The sequence below is a fragment of the Sinohyriopsis cumingii genome, chromosome 16 (genome assembly GCF_028554795.1).
Source record: "Sinohyriopsis cumingii isolate HCF-2022 chromosome 16, ASM2855479v2, whole genome shotgun sequence".
NCBI lineage: Eukaryota > Metazoa > Mollusca > Bivalvia > Unionida > Unionidae > Sinohyriopsis > Sinohyriopsis cumingii.
The window spans coordinates 19,140,935-19,160,167 of record NC_142976.1 but is presented as its reverse complement, the minus strand read 5'-3'; the positions used below and the strand labels follow the sequence as shown (position 1 = coordinate 19,160,167).

The 19,233-nt window shown below is 34.7% G+C and overlaps 1 protein-coding gene across 2 annotated transcripts in view; it reads left to right on the top strand.

The window, feature by feature from the left end:
- The window catches only part of LOC149780023 (TBC1 domain family member 13-like), a 77,077-nt gene that overhangs the window by 37,307 nt on the left and 20,537 nt on the right, over positions 1-19,233 (top strand). For both annotated transcript variants that reach the window (XM_089936768.1, XM_089936767.1), the window contains exons 6-7: positions 2,577-2,659; positions 9,767-9,926. In XM_089936768.1, coding sequence (XP_089792894.1) covers positions 2,577-2,659; positions 9,767-9,926 — 243 coding nt within the window. The remainder of the gene's footprint in view (positions 1-2,576; positions 2,660-9,766; positions 9,927-19,233) is intronic.

The following is a 19,233-nucleotide window of genomic DNA, read 5'->3' as shown; positions in this document are numbered from 1 at the left end:
GTAAATAAAGGCCTTGAATTTTACAAACATTTCCATATTGCCAGAAGGACTTGCATATTGAGAAATTTACTAGTCGTATTGAATCTTCACTAGTCCTTCACTCAAAACAATGCCAGACAATGTATCTGGATTAACAGTGCTTTATTTCTTAAATATCAAATGCACCCCGACAGTGGCCTTGTGGTTAGAGCGGCCACCTCGGATGTGGGAGGTTGTGAGTTCAAACCACAACCGAGTCATAATAAAGACTTATAAAAATGGTACTAACAGCTGCATCGCTAGGCACTCAGCTTTAAGAAGTTAGTATTAGGACTGGTTGGTCTGGTGCCAGGATAATGTGACTTGGCGGGACATCATGCTACATGTCTGTGGCATGATGTCCCAGAGCTAGACATCACTATAAACTACCACACTGCAGACATCGTAGCGATATGACTGAATTTTTTATATTTTAAAGCTTCATTTAAAATCCAAATCACACACACACTCTTAAATATCACAATCATTCACAATTCAGAAGTACAGATCCTGCATTAGAAAACCATCAAGATTACTTGAAAATATTCATTCACTCTATAAGTTCCCAAGAAAAATAATGACTGATTTTTTAGAAAAAAAGATGACTCAGTTACTACTTATAGAGCCTCATCTGCCTGAATAACAAGTAACTTAATAAGAGGGAAAAAAGACCAAAAGACCGTATTTACATTGGTCATTATGTATGGTAAATACACATGCAGAGGATTTATGGCAGAACCAATTGTGCAACCATGAAAGCAGTTTATGCATTATGTGGTTTTAACAACATATACTTTGAACAAGATATGCCGCTTGATGATGCTGATCCTTTAAAGACAGAATGGTTAATCATAATAAGGAGGTTAGAAAAGTTCAGGTTTACAGTCTTTTAGTCAGAGTTTCCTCTAACCTGGCATCCAGGACGTATTTCATCAATGCAGCAGTTTTATCTCATCTGCCAATGAGTTGATGACATAAAAAATATTACACTTGCGGTTGCTGAGATGATAAATCCTTCTATCGATTTAATGCAGGAAGAGCTCAATATACGGCCATTAAAATTTACTAGACTTGTAGTAAGGAGTTACCTATGCTGACACCACATTGTTTCTGCCAATTCATTCTCTTCAATAGACATTGCACTCTGGCTTCACATCCCAATAAAAAAGGCAAAATATCTAAAATGAGGTAGGAAAAGTCAGAGGACACTTGTAATAATGGTCTTTGACATACAGTTTTACTGTATAAATCTTACAAGGACCATAATGATTTATACAGGCTTGTTTTAAAATATTATTTTTACAAATTTAAATCCTCATTTGTTCTGATTCTCTAAGAGAGAAATTTAAGCTTGGGAATTTATGTGATTATCACAGAGAAAACTTGGGTATTGTCCGATCATTCAGATTTTCAGAATTACATATGAAGGTATAAATAAACACTGAGGACAGTTGAATGTTTGTTAGCCACTGAACTATCAAAATTATGGCATCTGACAGGAAATATACTAGTCTCATGATCACAGACTACTGCAGGATCATTCTAGAAGGTTATTTTTCATTAGGTAATGTATTTATTTATTTACAGAAAATGCTAATTGTGACCTGAGGTCAAGTAGAGAACTGTATAATCTCGTAATTGTGAGGACTTGGTCACTGGTGTTTTAACGTCTAGCACTTTCAAGTTGTATTATGTTGTGTCCAGTTGGATGAAGTTATTTCTTCAAATTATTGAATTCAAGTGATTATTTTCTCTGGAAATACAAAAGTGCTCTGATAAAATTCTTGGATAAAGACATTCACTGTAATTTATACTGAATTCAAACCTGAAATTATATTACTGTGATTTAGCGAAAGACTGTTGACACATCAACACTCTATAAGCTATAACAGATATGTCATCGCCTTCAGTTTTTGGATTTCTTTGGGACTTTTACTGAATTTTATTTGTGACTTTAAATTACTAGGACTTGTGTCTGATCTAATTCTTGGATTATTTTGGGATTTATTTGTTAAAGTTTACAAAGCTTGTTGTCTTTCACTCTTTCTGTTACTTATTTTAAGAGCATAGACTCATAACAAGGTTGTTGTGACTGTCCTGACAGCTTAAGCTTCCGATGGCATCCAATCAAATGTTACCTTTCAACAATAAAAAAATCAGATTTAAAAGTTGTATGATCTGCGGGTTTGAAAAAAGAAAAATGATAATTTATTAGGTTTTTGCGACCTGATAATTGAATGGTATGTAATATTAATATTACAAGATGGAAGTATATGTTTTTTCCATAATTATAAGAGAAACATCCCTTATATAACCTCTTACTGATCTGGCCACCTCTGCAGACTGGCAGGATATTTTGATCCAGATAAGGCCATTCCAACACTGATTGACTTTCTGGATACCTCAATAAAGGAGCCTAAATCTTTGGTACTGACAATGTCTTCTTTATGGAAGCTTCCCTGTTTCATATGCCTTTCTGATTTCAGCCCTTGAATCCCAACCCTGACAGTGTCTTGTGTATGGAAGCTTCCCTGTTTCATATGCCCTTCTAATTTCAGCCCTTGAATCCCAACCCTGACAGCAAATGGGCTGCCTACTTCAAGGACAATGAGATGCTGGTACAGATTGATAAGGACTGCAGGTTTGTGTTGAGCTACTTAGAGATATCAGAATGATTTCTCAAATGGTGAAAGCATGGGATCATTGTCTGATGAGTTTACATTCATAAACATATGAAATGGCATATGTTGGAATTGCCCTGGCACCAGTTGCACCTTAGACTTGAGAGATTTTATTGGTCAGTTTTCAGTTAGAGTAAAATTACAGCCTATCATATTTCAGATTTAAGGCATGTTTATTAAATCCTGGCATGGTTGCCTGTTTCCAATTCACATGCTTTTACCTCTGATATCCTTGTATTAAGAGCAAGCCTCATATCTGCCCTGGGGGCCCCAAGTGGCCGAGTAGTCTAAAGCACTCACCATTACGGATCACTGCCATTTCACCTCTCTCAGCATGGGTTCGAGTCTCAGGTTCGGCCTTTGTGTGTATGTGATAAAGCTTGCCAGTAGCTTCTTGTGGGTCGGTGGTTCTTTCCCAGGTTTTCCCGGGTTCTTCCTCCACCATTAATACTGGCCGCCGTGTATAGCCTATCTTGTGCTGAAAAATGGCATTAAACACCACAGCAACAACAACATATCTGCCCTGGCCTGTTGGGTTAAAATCGCAGTATTTTTCAAAGTCTTTCTCTGAACTTATATTAGTTTTTATATTACACATACAGTCAAGTTACATTTTATCCAAATTTCACATTTACCATAGAATTGGAATTTTCTGCATTATTAATTTGTGTCTTTCTCAGTTTTAAGAAATTTTGTTTTAGCTCACTAGGTTGTAAGGTCAAATGAGGTCATAGTATGGTTCTTGATACATCGTTCATTGTATGTCATCCCACTTCTGTCAACAATTGTTATTTGCAATGTCTTCTCACAAGCTACATTACCAATTTGCACATCATTATGTGAGTTGGGGTGCATTCATCATGAAAATCTATAATTGTTCATTTGGTACCTATTCATAATCCAATATGGCCCCCATGGCTGAAAATTGAAACAACTTCTCAAAACCTCTCAACACAATTTGACCAAATTTTACAGAAAGCATCTGACAGGTTTTTCTATTTTATTTAAATGGATGATGCTGATGCACCATCTGATATGGAAACCATTACAAGTAATATAAAGACTTTTCAAAGACTTTTTCAAAACTCATAGAACTGAATTTAATCAAATTTGACAAGAAGCATCTTTGCATAAAGGCCTTTCAAGCTTATACCCATAATGCCACCTCACCTTATCATATATGGCCACCATTGTTAAAAATAAAAATACCTGTAAATGACAGATAAAAAACACAGAATCAACAGAATTTGAATGAAATTGACAGGATCCTTATTTTGTACAAATAATGCTGAACCACTTTCAGATGATACTAAATACTGAAAATCCTAAAATGATTCCAAAATCTCTTCTCTGCAGAATTTGACCAGATTTGACAGTAAGCATCTTGGGATAAAGAGCTTTCAAAATTATTACAATTAATCCAGTCCACCATCAAATATGACTATCCTCCCTAAAAAAAGAACAACCTGGAAGTGACTTCTTAAATTACCCTACACAATTTAATCCATTTAAAGAGCTCTTGGATGATGGGCTTCCAAGTTTGTATAAATAATGATGATATGCTAGCAAACATGTCCACCATTAATAAAAAATAGAAAAACCTTAAAATATCAGCTTCAGAGAATTGAACCTCATTTGATAGGAAGCATTCTGGCATCAAAGTCTTTAAGATTTATACAAGTCATGCTGATTTATCATCAAATATGGCAGCTGTTACTAAAAATAGAAACACCTTAATAAGACCCATTGTCTAAAATCACTCTTCAGAATATGACAAATTTGGCCAAAGGCACTATGGCATGGCTTGGAAGGCTTTCAAATATGGCCACTATTTCTAAAAACAGGAAAACATTTAAACAACTTTATGTACAATAAAAACACTCAACACATTTTGACCAACTTTCACTGAAAGCATTCTGGCTTGTTAAATGCCTTTCATTATTGGACTGTAGTGTGATCAAATATGGAAGAAAATACTAAAATGAGATGAACCCAAAATAATTGTTTATATGTTGAATACATATTAACATTAGGGAAAAATCTGACATTACCTTGAAAACCCAGCCCTCCATTTTGCCTTGCCCATCTTTATATCATATAACAATGTAAGTATAATCTTTGGGAGGAATAACCTCTTCCAGATACTGTTATAATTACGGTTACTTCAAGGCACTGGTAAATTTATTGTCAATTTCACATTAATTGCATTAGGCACTGGGAAATTTATTGTCAATTCCACATTAACTGCATTAGGCACTGGTACATTTAATGTCAATTCCACATTTTAATTGCATTAGGCACTGGTAAAGTTATTGTCAGTTCCACATTAATTGCATTAGGCACTGATAAATTATTGTCAATTCCACATTTTAATTGCATTAGGCACTGGCAGAGTTATTGTCAGTTCCACATTAATTGCATTAGTCACTGGTAAAGTTATTGTCCATTCCACATTAATTGCATTAGGCACTGGTAAATTATTGTCAATTCCACATTAATTGCATTGGGCACTGGTAAAGTTATTGTCAATTCCACATTAATTGCATTAGAGACATAGCAATTACTTCTCCAACAACAGAGGCAGCAACAGTTAGATACGGCTTTTCATTTGCATGTATTTCCTAAATCCATTCATAGAGTCTCATTTTACTTTGCATGAGTCAATAAGACAATAAGACAATCGGGTCAATGTCACAGTTCTAAAAACTTTGTATTAATAAAGTTTTTTATTTTTCCTGGTAGTTCATAAACCTTTTGAATTGGGATATTTAAAAAAACACAAATGGGGAAGATTCTGTGCAACTCGTTTCACATTTTTATGCTTCTTCAGGCACGAAATGTTTTGAAAGAAAGCGGATGATGTCTTTTATTTTAAAATAACAATTACGTCATTACATGACATCGTAAATGATATGCTTTTCTTCACACCTATGATAAACGAACACTTCGACAAGTTTCTCAGAGAAGGAATAATCATTGCTTTCATATAAAAAATTATAGAGATCCTCAGTTTTCCTCTAATGTTTCAACACACTGTAACACCAATAATCTACTTGATTTTTCCTTCATGCCAATATATATTGTGCATGGTGACATGAATAGACTCATAAAAGAGACTTATTGGATTCATAAGTTAGATACTTTGTATCCTAATGGCCTTGATGCCAGTGTGCTATATAAAATTGTGTAATTTTTATTTTTTTTTATTTGTAAAAGTTGATATATATCCTTTATAACAGTATAATTATATGTATCATTGTTTGTCTCTATTTTATTCTATTATTTTACTAAACCTTTGATAGATTCTCACCATACTTGTCACTAATCATTATGATGCTAAGTCGCTGCATTTTATGACACGCTTGCCCCTATGTTGTTAGGGTCAAGGTCATAGTCATAGAAAAATTCTTTAAGGTTTCTGTCAAAGTTCTTTCATGTGCTTCTGTTTACTAAACCCTGTGATGGCTTTTCTTCATACTTATGATAAATAGCAATGAAGGTAAAGAAACTAAGACAATTCATTTGGTGACATGCATGCTTTCCCCTTTGACTTTATGGTAGAAAATTTGTATTATGAATTTGGTTAAAGTTCTATATTTGTTCATATTTCCTAAACCTCTTGGGAGATTTTACTCTTACTTGGAATGAATCATTATCTTTTGAACTTGGTGTCAAGGTCACTTTGCAAAGATTTCTGACAGAATTTGACTAAAGGGCTTCTAATCAAATGATAATTATCTGCAATCAAATTTAGCCATTGTTGATAAGTAAAACAAAGAAATATTCAAATGACTTCTGAAGAAAAACTACTCAACAGAATGCGACTCAACTTTGCATAAAGTTTCCTGGCTTAAAGTGCTTTCAGATCTGTACAATGATGCCACCACTAAAAGTAGAAAAACATTTTCCCAACTTTATCTATTGAAAACAAGCTGCTTGACACAATTTGACCAGCTTGACATAAGACATCCTAACATAGTAGCCTTTCAGTGCTAATGTGCCATCATGATAAACACACAAAATATAGAGAAAGAATGAAACAGTTGTTTTGATAACACATCAAACCAACAGAATTTGAAGAAACCCGTAAAGAAATAATCCCTCTGTGCCAGTGTTCTTGGCCAACTGCTCTTGCATTGAGCAGACGTCACACAGATTAGTGATCTCAGGCTCACTTGATCTTGTTTTTAATTTCTCATGAATAAATGTATATATTTGGCTAAAAAATTATGTTTGATACTTGCCTGTTCTGTACATTTTGATTGCAGATTGCTTTGATTTAGACATTAGTTTTAATTGTGATTGCATTTATTTTAATGTAGTGTGCACTTTCAGGATGTCTTCTCCAGATTTTGTCATTTTGATTGCCATTTTGAATATACATTGACAATAAAATCTGTGTAGTGCCTTGTCTGCACGGTCATTTTGCAGTGTTTATTCAGCATGGTGAAAGCTGAAGTGGTCCACCATTTGGCATAATTTTTCAATGGCGGGGAGAGATGGGCAGTGACATTTTGAACATTCACCCTTATGTGTATACTTAACATGAGCGTAAGTCAGGTACATTTTACACTCTGATAATATGGGAATGAATAAGAGCCTCAGTGCTTGCCATAAAGCAAATTTAACTTGGAAGAGAACAATATTATAATAACACATCTTCCATATTCTCAGAGTTGTCTCCTCTTTTTGTTAAGTACCATAACCAAGTCCCACAGTCGGACTTGAGTGTAAAATGTACCTGACTTACACTCATGTACCTGAGTACTTCTAGTACGAGTGGTCTATCATGATCAGACAGTAAGTCATGTAACTGTATCAGAGCCATACCCCTGCCTCAAGGTCATGGCAAGGACGCATCAGTGTCTTTTTTTCCATGTATGGATCTAATCTTTGAACCAGTGATGTTATTTGAATGAACTTTAGTCTGTTTTATACCATGACTTGACAATATCTTGTCTATTCGCCACATACTGTCTGCATGAAGGTCAAGGGTGACAACAATGTACAGTGTTAGACAGTTTCCTGTTTTCATGTCTATGCTGTCACTATTTAATCCCTATAGACAATCTAATGAAACATTGTACCTAATTGCACAATATTCAGGTTGCTATCTGAAAGGTCTAGGTTATTGGTTAGGAAAAGGTCATAAGATGGACATATCATGCACCATTTGTAATAGTCTTTAATTTTAGATTTGAGTCTGTTTTTGTGCCACATCAGACCTTTATTGTATTAAGACAGGAAAGAATGTGTTGACAGACCAAGTTGAAAATTTTGGGGCTACTAAATGCTGTGTTACTAGTCCAAAAGTGGGTCTGAAATTTGAAAAGAAAATCAAAATGAAAATCTTCAGTATGTTAAAGTAGAAGACCCTGTTTTATCCTCGGAAGCTCAATCCACATATGTTACATACAATTTCAAATACATCAGGACCCCAAACATAGTTTACTTGGCTAGCACTTTTATTTCTTTATGCATTTTTTTGTACTTAAATTTGTCTTTGTATATTTCAGTTCAAATACACCTGCCATAGGGCAGAGTGAATTATGTTATAATATCTATCAGCCTGTCCATCCATCCATCCATCCGTCTGCTAGTTACTAGCTTCATATGTGCACAATAGCTCACTGATCTGCAGTTGCCAAACTTCAGTTAGCAATTGGGGTAAGGAAGAATTCTGTCAGTTCAGGGGTAAAAAGCTCACAGGTCAAAATAACTTACTGAAAGATGAAAATTTATTTGATCACAGTAACGTTAGTTCTGTATCACAGGCGTGGAGTAAATATTAGAGAATGACTTGGATTTGGAGTAATGTAAAAGCCTATTTATTTGTAGGTCATAAGGTCAGAGGTCAAGTTCACTATATCTGAAATATGTAAAATGGATTCTGCACAAAAGTTCAAGTTTTCAACCATGTACCTTCACCAAAGCTTGTGGATGGTTTCCACATTGGTAGCAAATAAGCCTATTTACGTTGGGGTCAAAGGGCAAGGTCATTGACTGAAATAAGAAAAAAATTGCATAATTTTTGTTACAGAATAACATACCTTGAAAAAAAATTGTGGTGGGCTTGCACTTAAGGTATGGAAGAAGCATATATAGTTTACAGGCAAGCACTTGAATCTCTAAGTCATGGTAACTCAAAGAAGAATTGGTTTGCACAGTAAGTTCTCTTCAGGAATAAGTTCCATGACCAAACTTTGTAGATGGTTTGAACAAGAGGATATAAAGAAACCAATAGATTTTTTGGTTTATGGGTCAAAGGTCATGGTCATAGTAAGCCAAATAAGAAAATGGTTTCTGCATAGCAAGTTTAGTTCAAGACCACACACCTTGACTGTTGAACATTTGGTAGGAATATCAGGTACCATTCAGTCACTATAGTTGATCCAGGAACAAAATGCCTTGGCAGGTTGCAAAAGTTGTATTTTAAACAAAGATTGTTCCTTTATATTGTTATTGCCCTCTCCTGTGGATCAAGTTGTCTGCTGATACCTTTGGGTGGAATTGACAAAAAATTGTTTGCACATCCAAATGTCCAGATATTATGGATGCTTTTCAGAAGAAGAAAAACTTTCTAAATACATGTACACATTTTCATCATCATTTATGAAGGTGCTTGTTAGAAATTTCATGCGAATTATGAAAAACAGAGATAGACTTTTGATGTGAACATCTACAATTTTCACATTTGTCCATGTCAGAAAAAGGTGTTGGAAAAGATATTTGTAATTAGTAAAATTCAAACTTTGTGTCAATGAGAGTTCATTCTTTTCAGAATTCTTATTAAAAAAATTGCTGGTTTTTTTCAGCAGGTAGCTAACCATAAACTTGATAGCAAATTTGTTATTTGTTATTATTGATTTCGAACTATGCCTTCCTAGCTTTGTTATTCAGGTCAAATATACATTAGCCAAATTTACAGATTAAAATTCTTATATTTATCTAAGATATTATGCATTTTATCTATATCATCTGGAGCGAAGGAACTATGCTTATTAATTGTATTTTTTTAGGCAGAGTTTTCAAGATTTAAACTCATTGTTAATTATTTTGTTTTATAGGCGGCTGTGTCCAGATTTAAACTTTTTCCAAAAGGCAACAGAATTTCCAAGCATAGACCTTGTTTGTGGGAACAATAAGGTGGACACACTAAGGAAACGAGTGGAACAGTGTGTTTTACGTTCAGAAACTGTGGCCACAAACAGACTCGGCATTTCCAATGTATGTATGGAATAAGAACTGCATAATGCAGGCAGTGTTAAAACAGTGATCAAATTAAATCATTGACATATATATATCCCTTCTTTCAGGGTACATTAGTTTTCTTCCACAAAATCCTATGTGTCACTTTCACAACAGTACTAAGGAAGGAGTTTTAAAGGTAAACCTGAGACCCCCATTTCACTAACATCATAATTACTCACTCTGATGATTTATGCCATATCTGAACATTCTGACTTGCTGCAATGAACAGTTAGCAAGATATTTATATTTAAATGTACATGTGAGAATATTCCCCCTTGGCCGTGTACAACTATGTCAGTTTCCATTACCTGAGTCTGTGTGACATCACAGTAGGAAATTTGAATTGTGAATCAACATTGCTCTACTACTGTGGAGTGTAAAGCTTTTATAGATTGCTTAAGGATTGCATCATGGAATGGAGGTGTGTTGATTGGTGGATTGCATCATGGGAAGGAGGTGTGTTGATTGGTGGATTGCATCATGGGAAGGAGGTGTGTTGATTGGTGGATGTAGCAGTAGGAGTATATTTTTCCCATCATAACATTATGACATACAGAATATCATCAACATGCTTTTAAATTATCAGCAAAGTCTGATGAAAATGAAGCACATCAAATCATTGAAATCTGTTGAGAGAGAGATAAGAGGGGGCAGGCAATGTTAAGACTGCACACAATTGCTGAAGACAGTTCTCGTACTTTCACAATGCATGCAATTTGTCCACTCCCCAAACTATATACACACTATCATATATTGGCTGAAAAGGCTTTATATGCAGCCACCATTTGTTAAAAATAAAAAACGTGATCACATTTTGTTAGTAACGTGGTTCTCTTCATGAGCATGACTGTCTAAAGCGTCAGTATTAAAGTCCCATGATGACAGAGATTGTTTCTTAGCTACATGAATATTAATATATTTACATCAATATTAATTTTTTTAAAACTGCAGGTTTAAACCACATCAAGGAGAGAGGGAGATGTTAGGTTGAGAGAAAAATAGCCAAACAATACTGAGCTATATCTAAAAATAGTTATTTTTTATATTTGGAAAAACCATGGTGAGAAAAGATGTAAACTTGAACTGCAAGATTAAGGGGGAACAAATAGCAAAAAGTAAGGATTAAAATAGAGAGCTATCAGTGAGTGCTGGCTCAACATTACAGAAATAAAATTTTGTAAGCTATCAATTTTATTATCAGGTAGAAGTTAACCGAAAACACAATTTATCAATCCTCACATTCCTTGGAGAGAGAGAAAGAGAGCTTTGCAGAAGAATTACCAAAGACAAATGATTACATTAGATGAATACAGGGCATGGTCAGACTTGTGGTCTTGTGTCCCCTCCCTGAAAATCAGTTATTCATTTCAGCAATAAATTTAGCTCTGTATTTATGAACAGTTATGGCTTTGTGTAATATAAATGACACCTTTCCCAAATGGACTCTGAAATTATCACTGATCAGTTGCCCAGTTATCAAACTTGTGTTTTTATATAATGGCTAGGATACAGTTGAGACTGTTAAATACTATGCTCCATGTGAGATGGCTTTGTCTAATATAAATGACACCTTTCTCAAATGGAATCTGAAATTATCACTGATCAGTTGCCCAGTTATCAGACTTGTGTTTTTATATAATGGCTAGGATACAATTGAGACTGTTAAATACTACGCTCCATGTGAGATGGCTTTGTGTAATATGAATGACACCTAAACACACATATATTTGATATAGAATACTCTTTTGAAATTATATTTTCTTTTGTCCCAATATATGATCAACATTTAGATAATTGATTCTTTATTTGAAATCAGCTGCTGTACAAAAAGTTGCAGGTCTTTTTATGAAGAAAATATTCTTTTTGTGGCAATTTTTGCAAGATTTTTACATGTAGGTCATTGCGAACATAAACATAATGGTGATGTCTTATTGAGGCATTAGAGGCAGTAAACCATAATTAAAGAAAATATACACAAAATTTTAAAAGATGTTGCAAAACAAAAGCAAGTGTTATTGTTATTTGTGACACCAGTAACCCATGTTGCTGGACATTTTGGGCACCTCTTGTTATGTCACAAGCTTGCATGACCATTTCAGGCGATTCACTAAAAGCTGCTCAAATGTTTCTGCAGAGGTTGGATTTCACTGGCAATTAAATAGCTGAATCTCCTGTTCCAGTGAATGGATGTGCATCAAATTTTCATGGTTAGGATGAAATGTCTAACAAATTAGGATTGCTGATTGTAATGTGCATCATTTTTATTTTTACAGAGGTAAATTTCTTCAGAGTTCACATGCCATAAGTATGTAATCATGATGTAATTATATAGAGGTCATGAAATCTTTATATCCTTAGAACAAGGAACTTGTCAAATATTGTACCGTTCAAGGAACTTGTCAAGTATTGTTTCATTCTCCGGTGGCCTAGTGGTTAGAGCATCCACCTCGGATGTGAGAGGTCGTGGGTTCAATCCCCAGCCAAGTCATACCAAAGACTTACAAAAATGGTACTAACAGCTGCCTCGCTTTGTGCTCAGCATTAAGAGGTTAGTGTTAGGACTGGTTGGCCTGGTGTCAGGATAATGTGACTGGATGGAACATCATGCTACATGTCTGTGGCATGATGCCCCAGTGCTACACATCACATAAACTGTCACACTGTAGACATCGTAGCAATATGACTGAAAAATTGTTAAAGCTACATTAAAAGTCCAAATCACACACATACATTGTTCCATTCAAGAGATTTTTTCACATATTTAGGAAACTACACTACATTGCTGTAAAGTAATGATGTGGTCATTATGAGGTGAAGATGTCAACTGTTAATGATGTAGTCATTATGAGGTGAAGATGTCAACAATTTTTGATGTGGTCATTATGAAGTAAAGACCTCAACTAGTGATGATGTGGTCTTTATAAGGTGAAGACCTCAGCTAGTAATGACATGGTCATTATGAGGTGAAGATGTCAACTATTTTTGATGTGGTCATTATGAAGTAAAGACCTCAACTAGTGATGATGTGGTCTTTATAAGGTGACGACCTCAACTAGTAATGACATGGTCATTATGTGGTCAAGACCTCAGCTAGTTATGATGTGGTCATTGTGAAGTGAAGACCTCAACTAGTAATGACATGGTCATTATGAGGTGAAGATGTCAACTGTTAATGATGTGGTCATTATGAGGTGAAGATGTCAACTGTTAATGATGTGGTCATTATGAGGTGAAGATGTCAACTGTTAATGATGTGGTCATTATGAGGTGAAGATGTCAACTGTTAATGATGTGGTCATGATGAGGTGAAGATGTCAACTGTTAATGATGTGGTCATTATGAGGTGAAGATGTCAACTATTTTTGATGTGGTCATTATGAAGTAAAGACCTCAACTAGTGATGATGTGGTCTTTATAAGGTGAAGACCTCAGCTAGTAATGACATGGTCATTATGAGGTGAAGATGTCAACTATTTTTGATGTGGTCATTATGAAGTAAAGACCTCAACTAGTGATGATGTGGTCTTTATAAGGTGACGACCTCAACTAGTAATGACATGGTCATTATGTGGTCAAGACCTCAGCTAGTTATGATGTGGTCATTGTGAAGTGAAGACCTCAACTAGTAATGACATGGTCATTATGAGGTGAAGATGTCAACTGTTAATGATGTGGTCATTATGAGGTGAAGATGTCAACTGTTAATGATGTGGTCATTATGAGGTGAAGATGTCAACTGTTAATGATGTGGTCATTATGAGGTGAAGATGTCAACTGTTAATGATGTGGTCATTATGAGGTGAAGATGTCAACTGTTAATGATGTGGTCATTATGAGGTGAAGATGTCAACTGTTAATGATGTGGTCATTATGAGGTGAAGATGTCAACTGTTAATGATGTGGTCATTATGAGGTGAAGATGTCAACTGTTAATGATGTGGTCATTATGAGGTGAAGATGTCAACTGTTAATGATGTGGTCATTATGAGGTGAAGATGTCAACTGTTAATGATGTGGTCATTATGAGGTGAAGATGTCAACTGTTAATGATGTGGTCATTATGAGGTGAAGATGTCAACTATTTTTGATGTGGTCATTATGAAGTAAAGACCTCAACTAGTGATGATGTGGTCTTTATGAGGTCAAGAGCTCAACTAGTAATGATGGGAACATTGTGATGCAATTGATTGAATGATTGTGGATTTTATAGCATGGCAGCACTGTTATATGAAAACATTAATCGTTAAGGGTTTAATATCAAGGAATTATAAAAACATAAAAACACAATGACGATATGGTGAAAATATTTGAGGGCTCCCAAATCAACATGCAATGTACATATTCTTTGTAAAGGGCAATAAGATAATATAAAAAAAAATGAGGGTGATTAACAGTATAAATGTTCATTAAAAAGTAAAACAAATAGGGTTGTATACAAGCTAATTGTTTTAATAAATGTTAACTTCTTTCAAGAAATGTAAAATTTATTGTGAATATTGGTCAGTAATGGGTTTCATGTGCTGAACATTGTAGTAATGATCACATGTAGGTTGGAGATCAAAACAGTCTATTACGAAATGCTTCATGCACTGAATGGGTCATTGCAAGAAACACTAAGGTGAGTCTTCACCATTTAATATGTAGGGATGGGTTATGTAACTGTGACCAATTCTAATTCTTGCAATGACTACCTCATCCCTATGGATGGTTCTGCAGGAAGGAGACCAATTGCCTAGAGCTGGTTTGATTTTATGGAGTTTGTTATCCACAGCATTATTCCACTGCCACTTAATAAATAAAGACATTGTGATACTAGGTTTAAAATCAGTGCATGTTATTTTAGAATTAGATGGTTGTAGATATAGCACCATTTTTGCAGCACGGTCTGCTTTTTCATTACCTTTAAATACAGACATGGCTGGTTAACCAACAGTATATTATATTGTGAGAGTTACACAGCTCAGTAGCTCAGTATTATTGATGAGAACATTGGTTAGTAATGGGTTTTCCAACTTTTTTCTATTGTGTAGTGACTGAAGTACTGATAGTTAATTGGAGGAGATGATATAATTTAAAATATGTTTGCTTTCAGTATATTTCAGGGCAAGAACTATTGAGGTGAACACTAAATAAGATTAATTTTTATATATGCTGTCTTAAGTTGGGTGTGTTATATTATGTATTATATGATTGATTGCATCCAGCTGTCTGCCCATCTGTTAATACAGTAAATCCTGTTAGGAGAGACTGCCCCTTATGCCAGCAAAAAAAAAACGGTCTGTCGAGACAGGTGGTCTCTCATAACAGATTTGTACAAAATGGCCAGTTTCCAAGGGCCAGTTTCAGGACAATTTAAGGAAAAATTACCATGACTGCTGTACATATATTCTATTCTTTATTATTATTTCTTACTTAAATGCTGTATGCATTCATCTGAATACAAAATTATATAGCAATAAAAAATATACTTCTATCTTTAAACATGAGATCACATTTACATTACAGTATGTACATGTATTAGCATATGAAATCATTTCTGATTTACTCCTTTTTCTTTACACCCTAAATTTGTTTTACTGATGTTTAAACTGCTATTTTGCAAGCTGTCTGTCCTTTTTTACTTCTTTCAGTTACAATAATTATTTTCTCCAGCTTTTAAGCTTGTCACTTTTTAGTTGGAGGTTCATCCATTGTTACTAAGGTACTAGGTGTCAACGTTATGAGTTCTCAATTGTAATATCGACTGTAAAGATGGTTTTGACTGGGCTTTGGGAAAATAAGAAAAGTCTATTCATGCATTGCATATATAAGAATTAATGAAATGAAAAGAAACAGTTTTCTCATCCAGGAGCAAGATTTTCTCAGAGACAAAGGTCAAAGATTTCAGTCAAAGATGACATACAGGGATTAACTCTATAAACAAAGTGTGTAACCTGGTCTTACCAACTTGAAATTTGAATAGATGAGAGCTTGGTGATTGGGATGTAATCGATGTAACATTGGGGGACAAAAATCAGCAATGAACATCACAAGCCTTTAACACTATCAACCCAATCCTGCAAACAATTCTCTCTTGCTCGTTTAATAGACAAAAACCTTATTCACTGGGCAGTACAGATTAACTCTAAAGACAAAAAAATATACACGACCACTACCTTAGTTTTGGTACTACAATTGCATACAACATGTACATCAGCCTGGTTTATGGACTGTAGAATCTGTCACTGGTAGCCAGAATCCCTTTTTGTTTTATTTTTTAAAAATTTTGGGGTTCTTTTTATGTTTGTTTTTTTTATCAGAACAATCTTTACTAATCAAGCTTTTGTTGTTACAAATGATTACATAAAACTCAGTGGTGTCTACTCTGTTCCCGCAATATGGTCATTCATAGAGCTGGATACTGGGTTCTACTCATACATATATAGATGGTAGTTACGAATAGGCCAGGAACCAGGCTAACTGCTGGAATAACCTACATGTGCTTTAGTTTGGTTTTACAATAAATAATGCAAAACACTATAAGCATACCTAAAATGCATATTTTGCCAAGACATCATGGTCACTGGTTGCGTTCAGCAGGTGGTCGCTCATGACAGAGCATTTCTATAATAAAATCGATCCATGCATTATGATTGTGGTCAGAAATGACAGGTGGTCACTCATAGCAGAGGTCGCTCATAACAATTTTTACGATATTGCCATTTCTGTAACTATGTCAGAGATTTACTTTACAGTAACTTTGTAATAGATTTGCTTGTCAGGCCTATAACTTTGTGTTAGGTTTTCTTGTCAGTCCTGTAACTTTATAATAGATTTGCTTGTCAGTCCTTTAACTTTGTAATAGGTTTGCTTGTCAGTCCTGTCACTTGCGATAAATTTGCTTGTCAGGCCTGTAACTTTGTAATAGATTTGCTTGTCAGTCCTGTCACTTGTGATAAATTTGCTCTGTCAGGCCTGTAACTTTGTAATAGGTTTGCTTGTCAGGCCTGTAACTTTGCAATAGATTTCCATGTGATGCCTGTAACTTTGTAAAAGTAGGAGAGATTTTCATGAAACTGTGTTTAACTGTATGTCATAACTGTTTGGTGTGTCACATGCCATTGCAGTTTCTTCCTCCTTAGGGTGAGGGTTACAATGAGGGAAAATGTAACTATATGAGTTACATCCTTGTCCAGAGTTTAACTTGTGCATATGTAACATTAATGGATGGTGTATTCATGTATATAGTTACACCCACTGCTGCAAGGTCAATGACATAACAAGGGTAATTTTAGCTCTTTGTCTTCTATCCTTGTCAAGGGATTAATTTTTGAACCACTAAAGATATTTTAATATAACCTGACCCACTTATGCATCAGGTTTAGCCAATATGTTGCATGACATAGTCACACCCTTGCATCAAGGTGAAGGTCACAGATATGAAAATTGAACTCTGACACATACTGCTGTCCAGGGTAAAACTTGTGAACCAATGATGATATATTCATGAACCTTTAACCAGTGATATATCATGACTAGATAGTGTCTTATACCACTTTTTAACCCTGACATATTCTTTTTCACATTTTAACCTGACATATACTTTGTCACTTTTTAACCCTGACAGATACTTTTTCATTTTTTAACCTTACAGATACTTTGTTACTTTTTAACTCTGACGTATAATATTTTGTCACTTTTTAACCCTGACAGATATGTTGTCACTTTTTAACCCGACATATATTTTGTCACTTTTTAACCCTGACAGATACTTTGTCACTTTTTAGCCCTGACAGATATTTTGTTACTTTTTAACCCAGACAGATACTTTGTCACTTTTTAACCCAGACAAATACTTTGTTACTTTTTAACCCAGACAGATACTTTGTCACTTTTTAACTCCTACAGATATTTTGTCACTTTTTAAACCCTTACAGATACTTTGTTAATTTTTAACTCAGACAAATATTTTGTCACTTTTTAACCCTTGAAAGGTACTTTGTAACTTTTTAACAAGACAGATACTTTGTCACTTTTTAACCTGTCAGATATTTTATTACATTTGACCCAGACAGATACTTTGTCACTTTTTAACTCAGGCAGATACTTTGCCACTTTTTTTTATATAACCCTGACAGATATTTTGATGAAGCTTTATCTTGTTATGTCATTCATTATTCAAGTCAATGTCTTAAAGGTCAAGGCATTATTAAGGAATAGATTACAGAATGTGCCATATGCAGTAATCATGTCAACAATTAGGGTCCATGCTGGACTCCAATATTTGGAGAAAATGAATTAACCATCAGTCAAAAATGTCGAAGCTGGTGAAAATAAGTAATGTTGAGTGTAAAAAGTTCAGAATGTATAATAAATTTGTTCAAAATTGTCATTTAAATGTTTGTTTTTGCATATTTCCATGTCAGATGATGAAAATACTTATGAAGTACAATTCAGTTATGGCAGCCTAGAAAAGGGGGTTACTGTCAAAACTGGCAACTGATTCTACTGTTGAAATAATGTTTTTACATGTTGATTGGATGAAGCATTGGATAAAATGATTAATTTTATTAGTAATGGATATGGATACATCCATTATGTCATGGGGCCCCGAGTGGCTCAGTGGTCTAAAGCACTCTCCTTTACGGATCACTGTCATCTCACCTCTGTCTGCATGGGTTTGAGTCTCGGATTCAGCCAACATGGATATGTGAGAAAGCTTGCCAGTAGCTTCTCATGGGTCAGTGGTTCTTTCTGGGGGTTTTCCCGGGTTCTTCCTCCACCATTAATACTGGCTGCCATGTATAGCCTATCATGTTCTGAAAAATGGCATTAAACCCTACAACAACAACAGCAACCATTATGTCATAATTGGATTCCTATTAGGAATCAGTAATTCAAATATTTTCACTCATTTTTTTTAAGGATCATGTGAATTTTAGGTGGGAATCCCATAAATAGCAGTTTGATGTCTGGTTTTTATCATCAAAGTATTATCAAAACTGGTTACAGAGCTTAACATTTATTTTCTAAACTTTACACAGTCATCTTTTTTGGAAAAATTGACACAATGGTTGACATTTATTAATGTCATTCATACTGTCATTAATAATGCTTTGTATTGAAACAGTGGGAGGAAGTGAGTGGCATGAAATCATTGCAGTGCAAAGTGAACTTTGTTTCTAGAATGTGTTTAGACAGAATTGCAGATTGTGAGGTTTACTATATATCATCCAGATCACCACCACCAAGTTTGGACCCTGCAATATTATATTTGTTCTTGAAACAATTTGGAGACAAACGC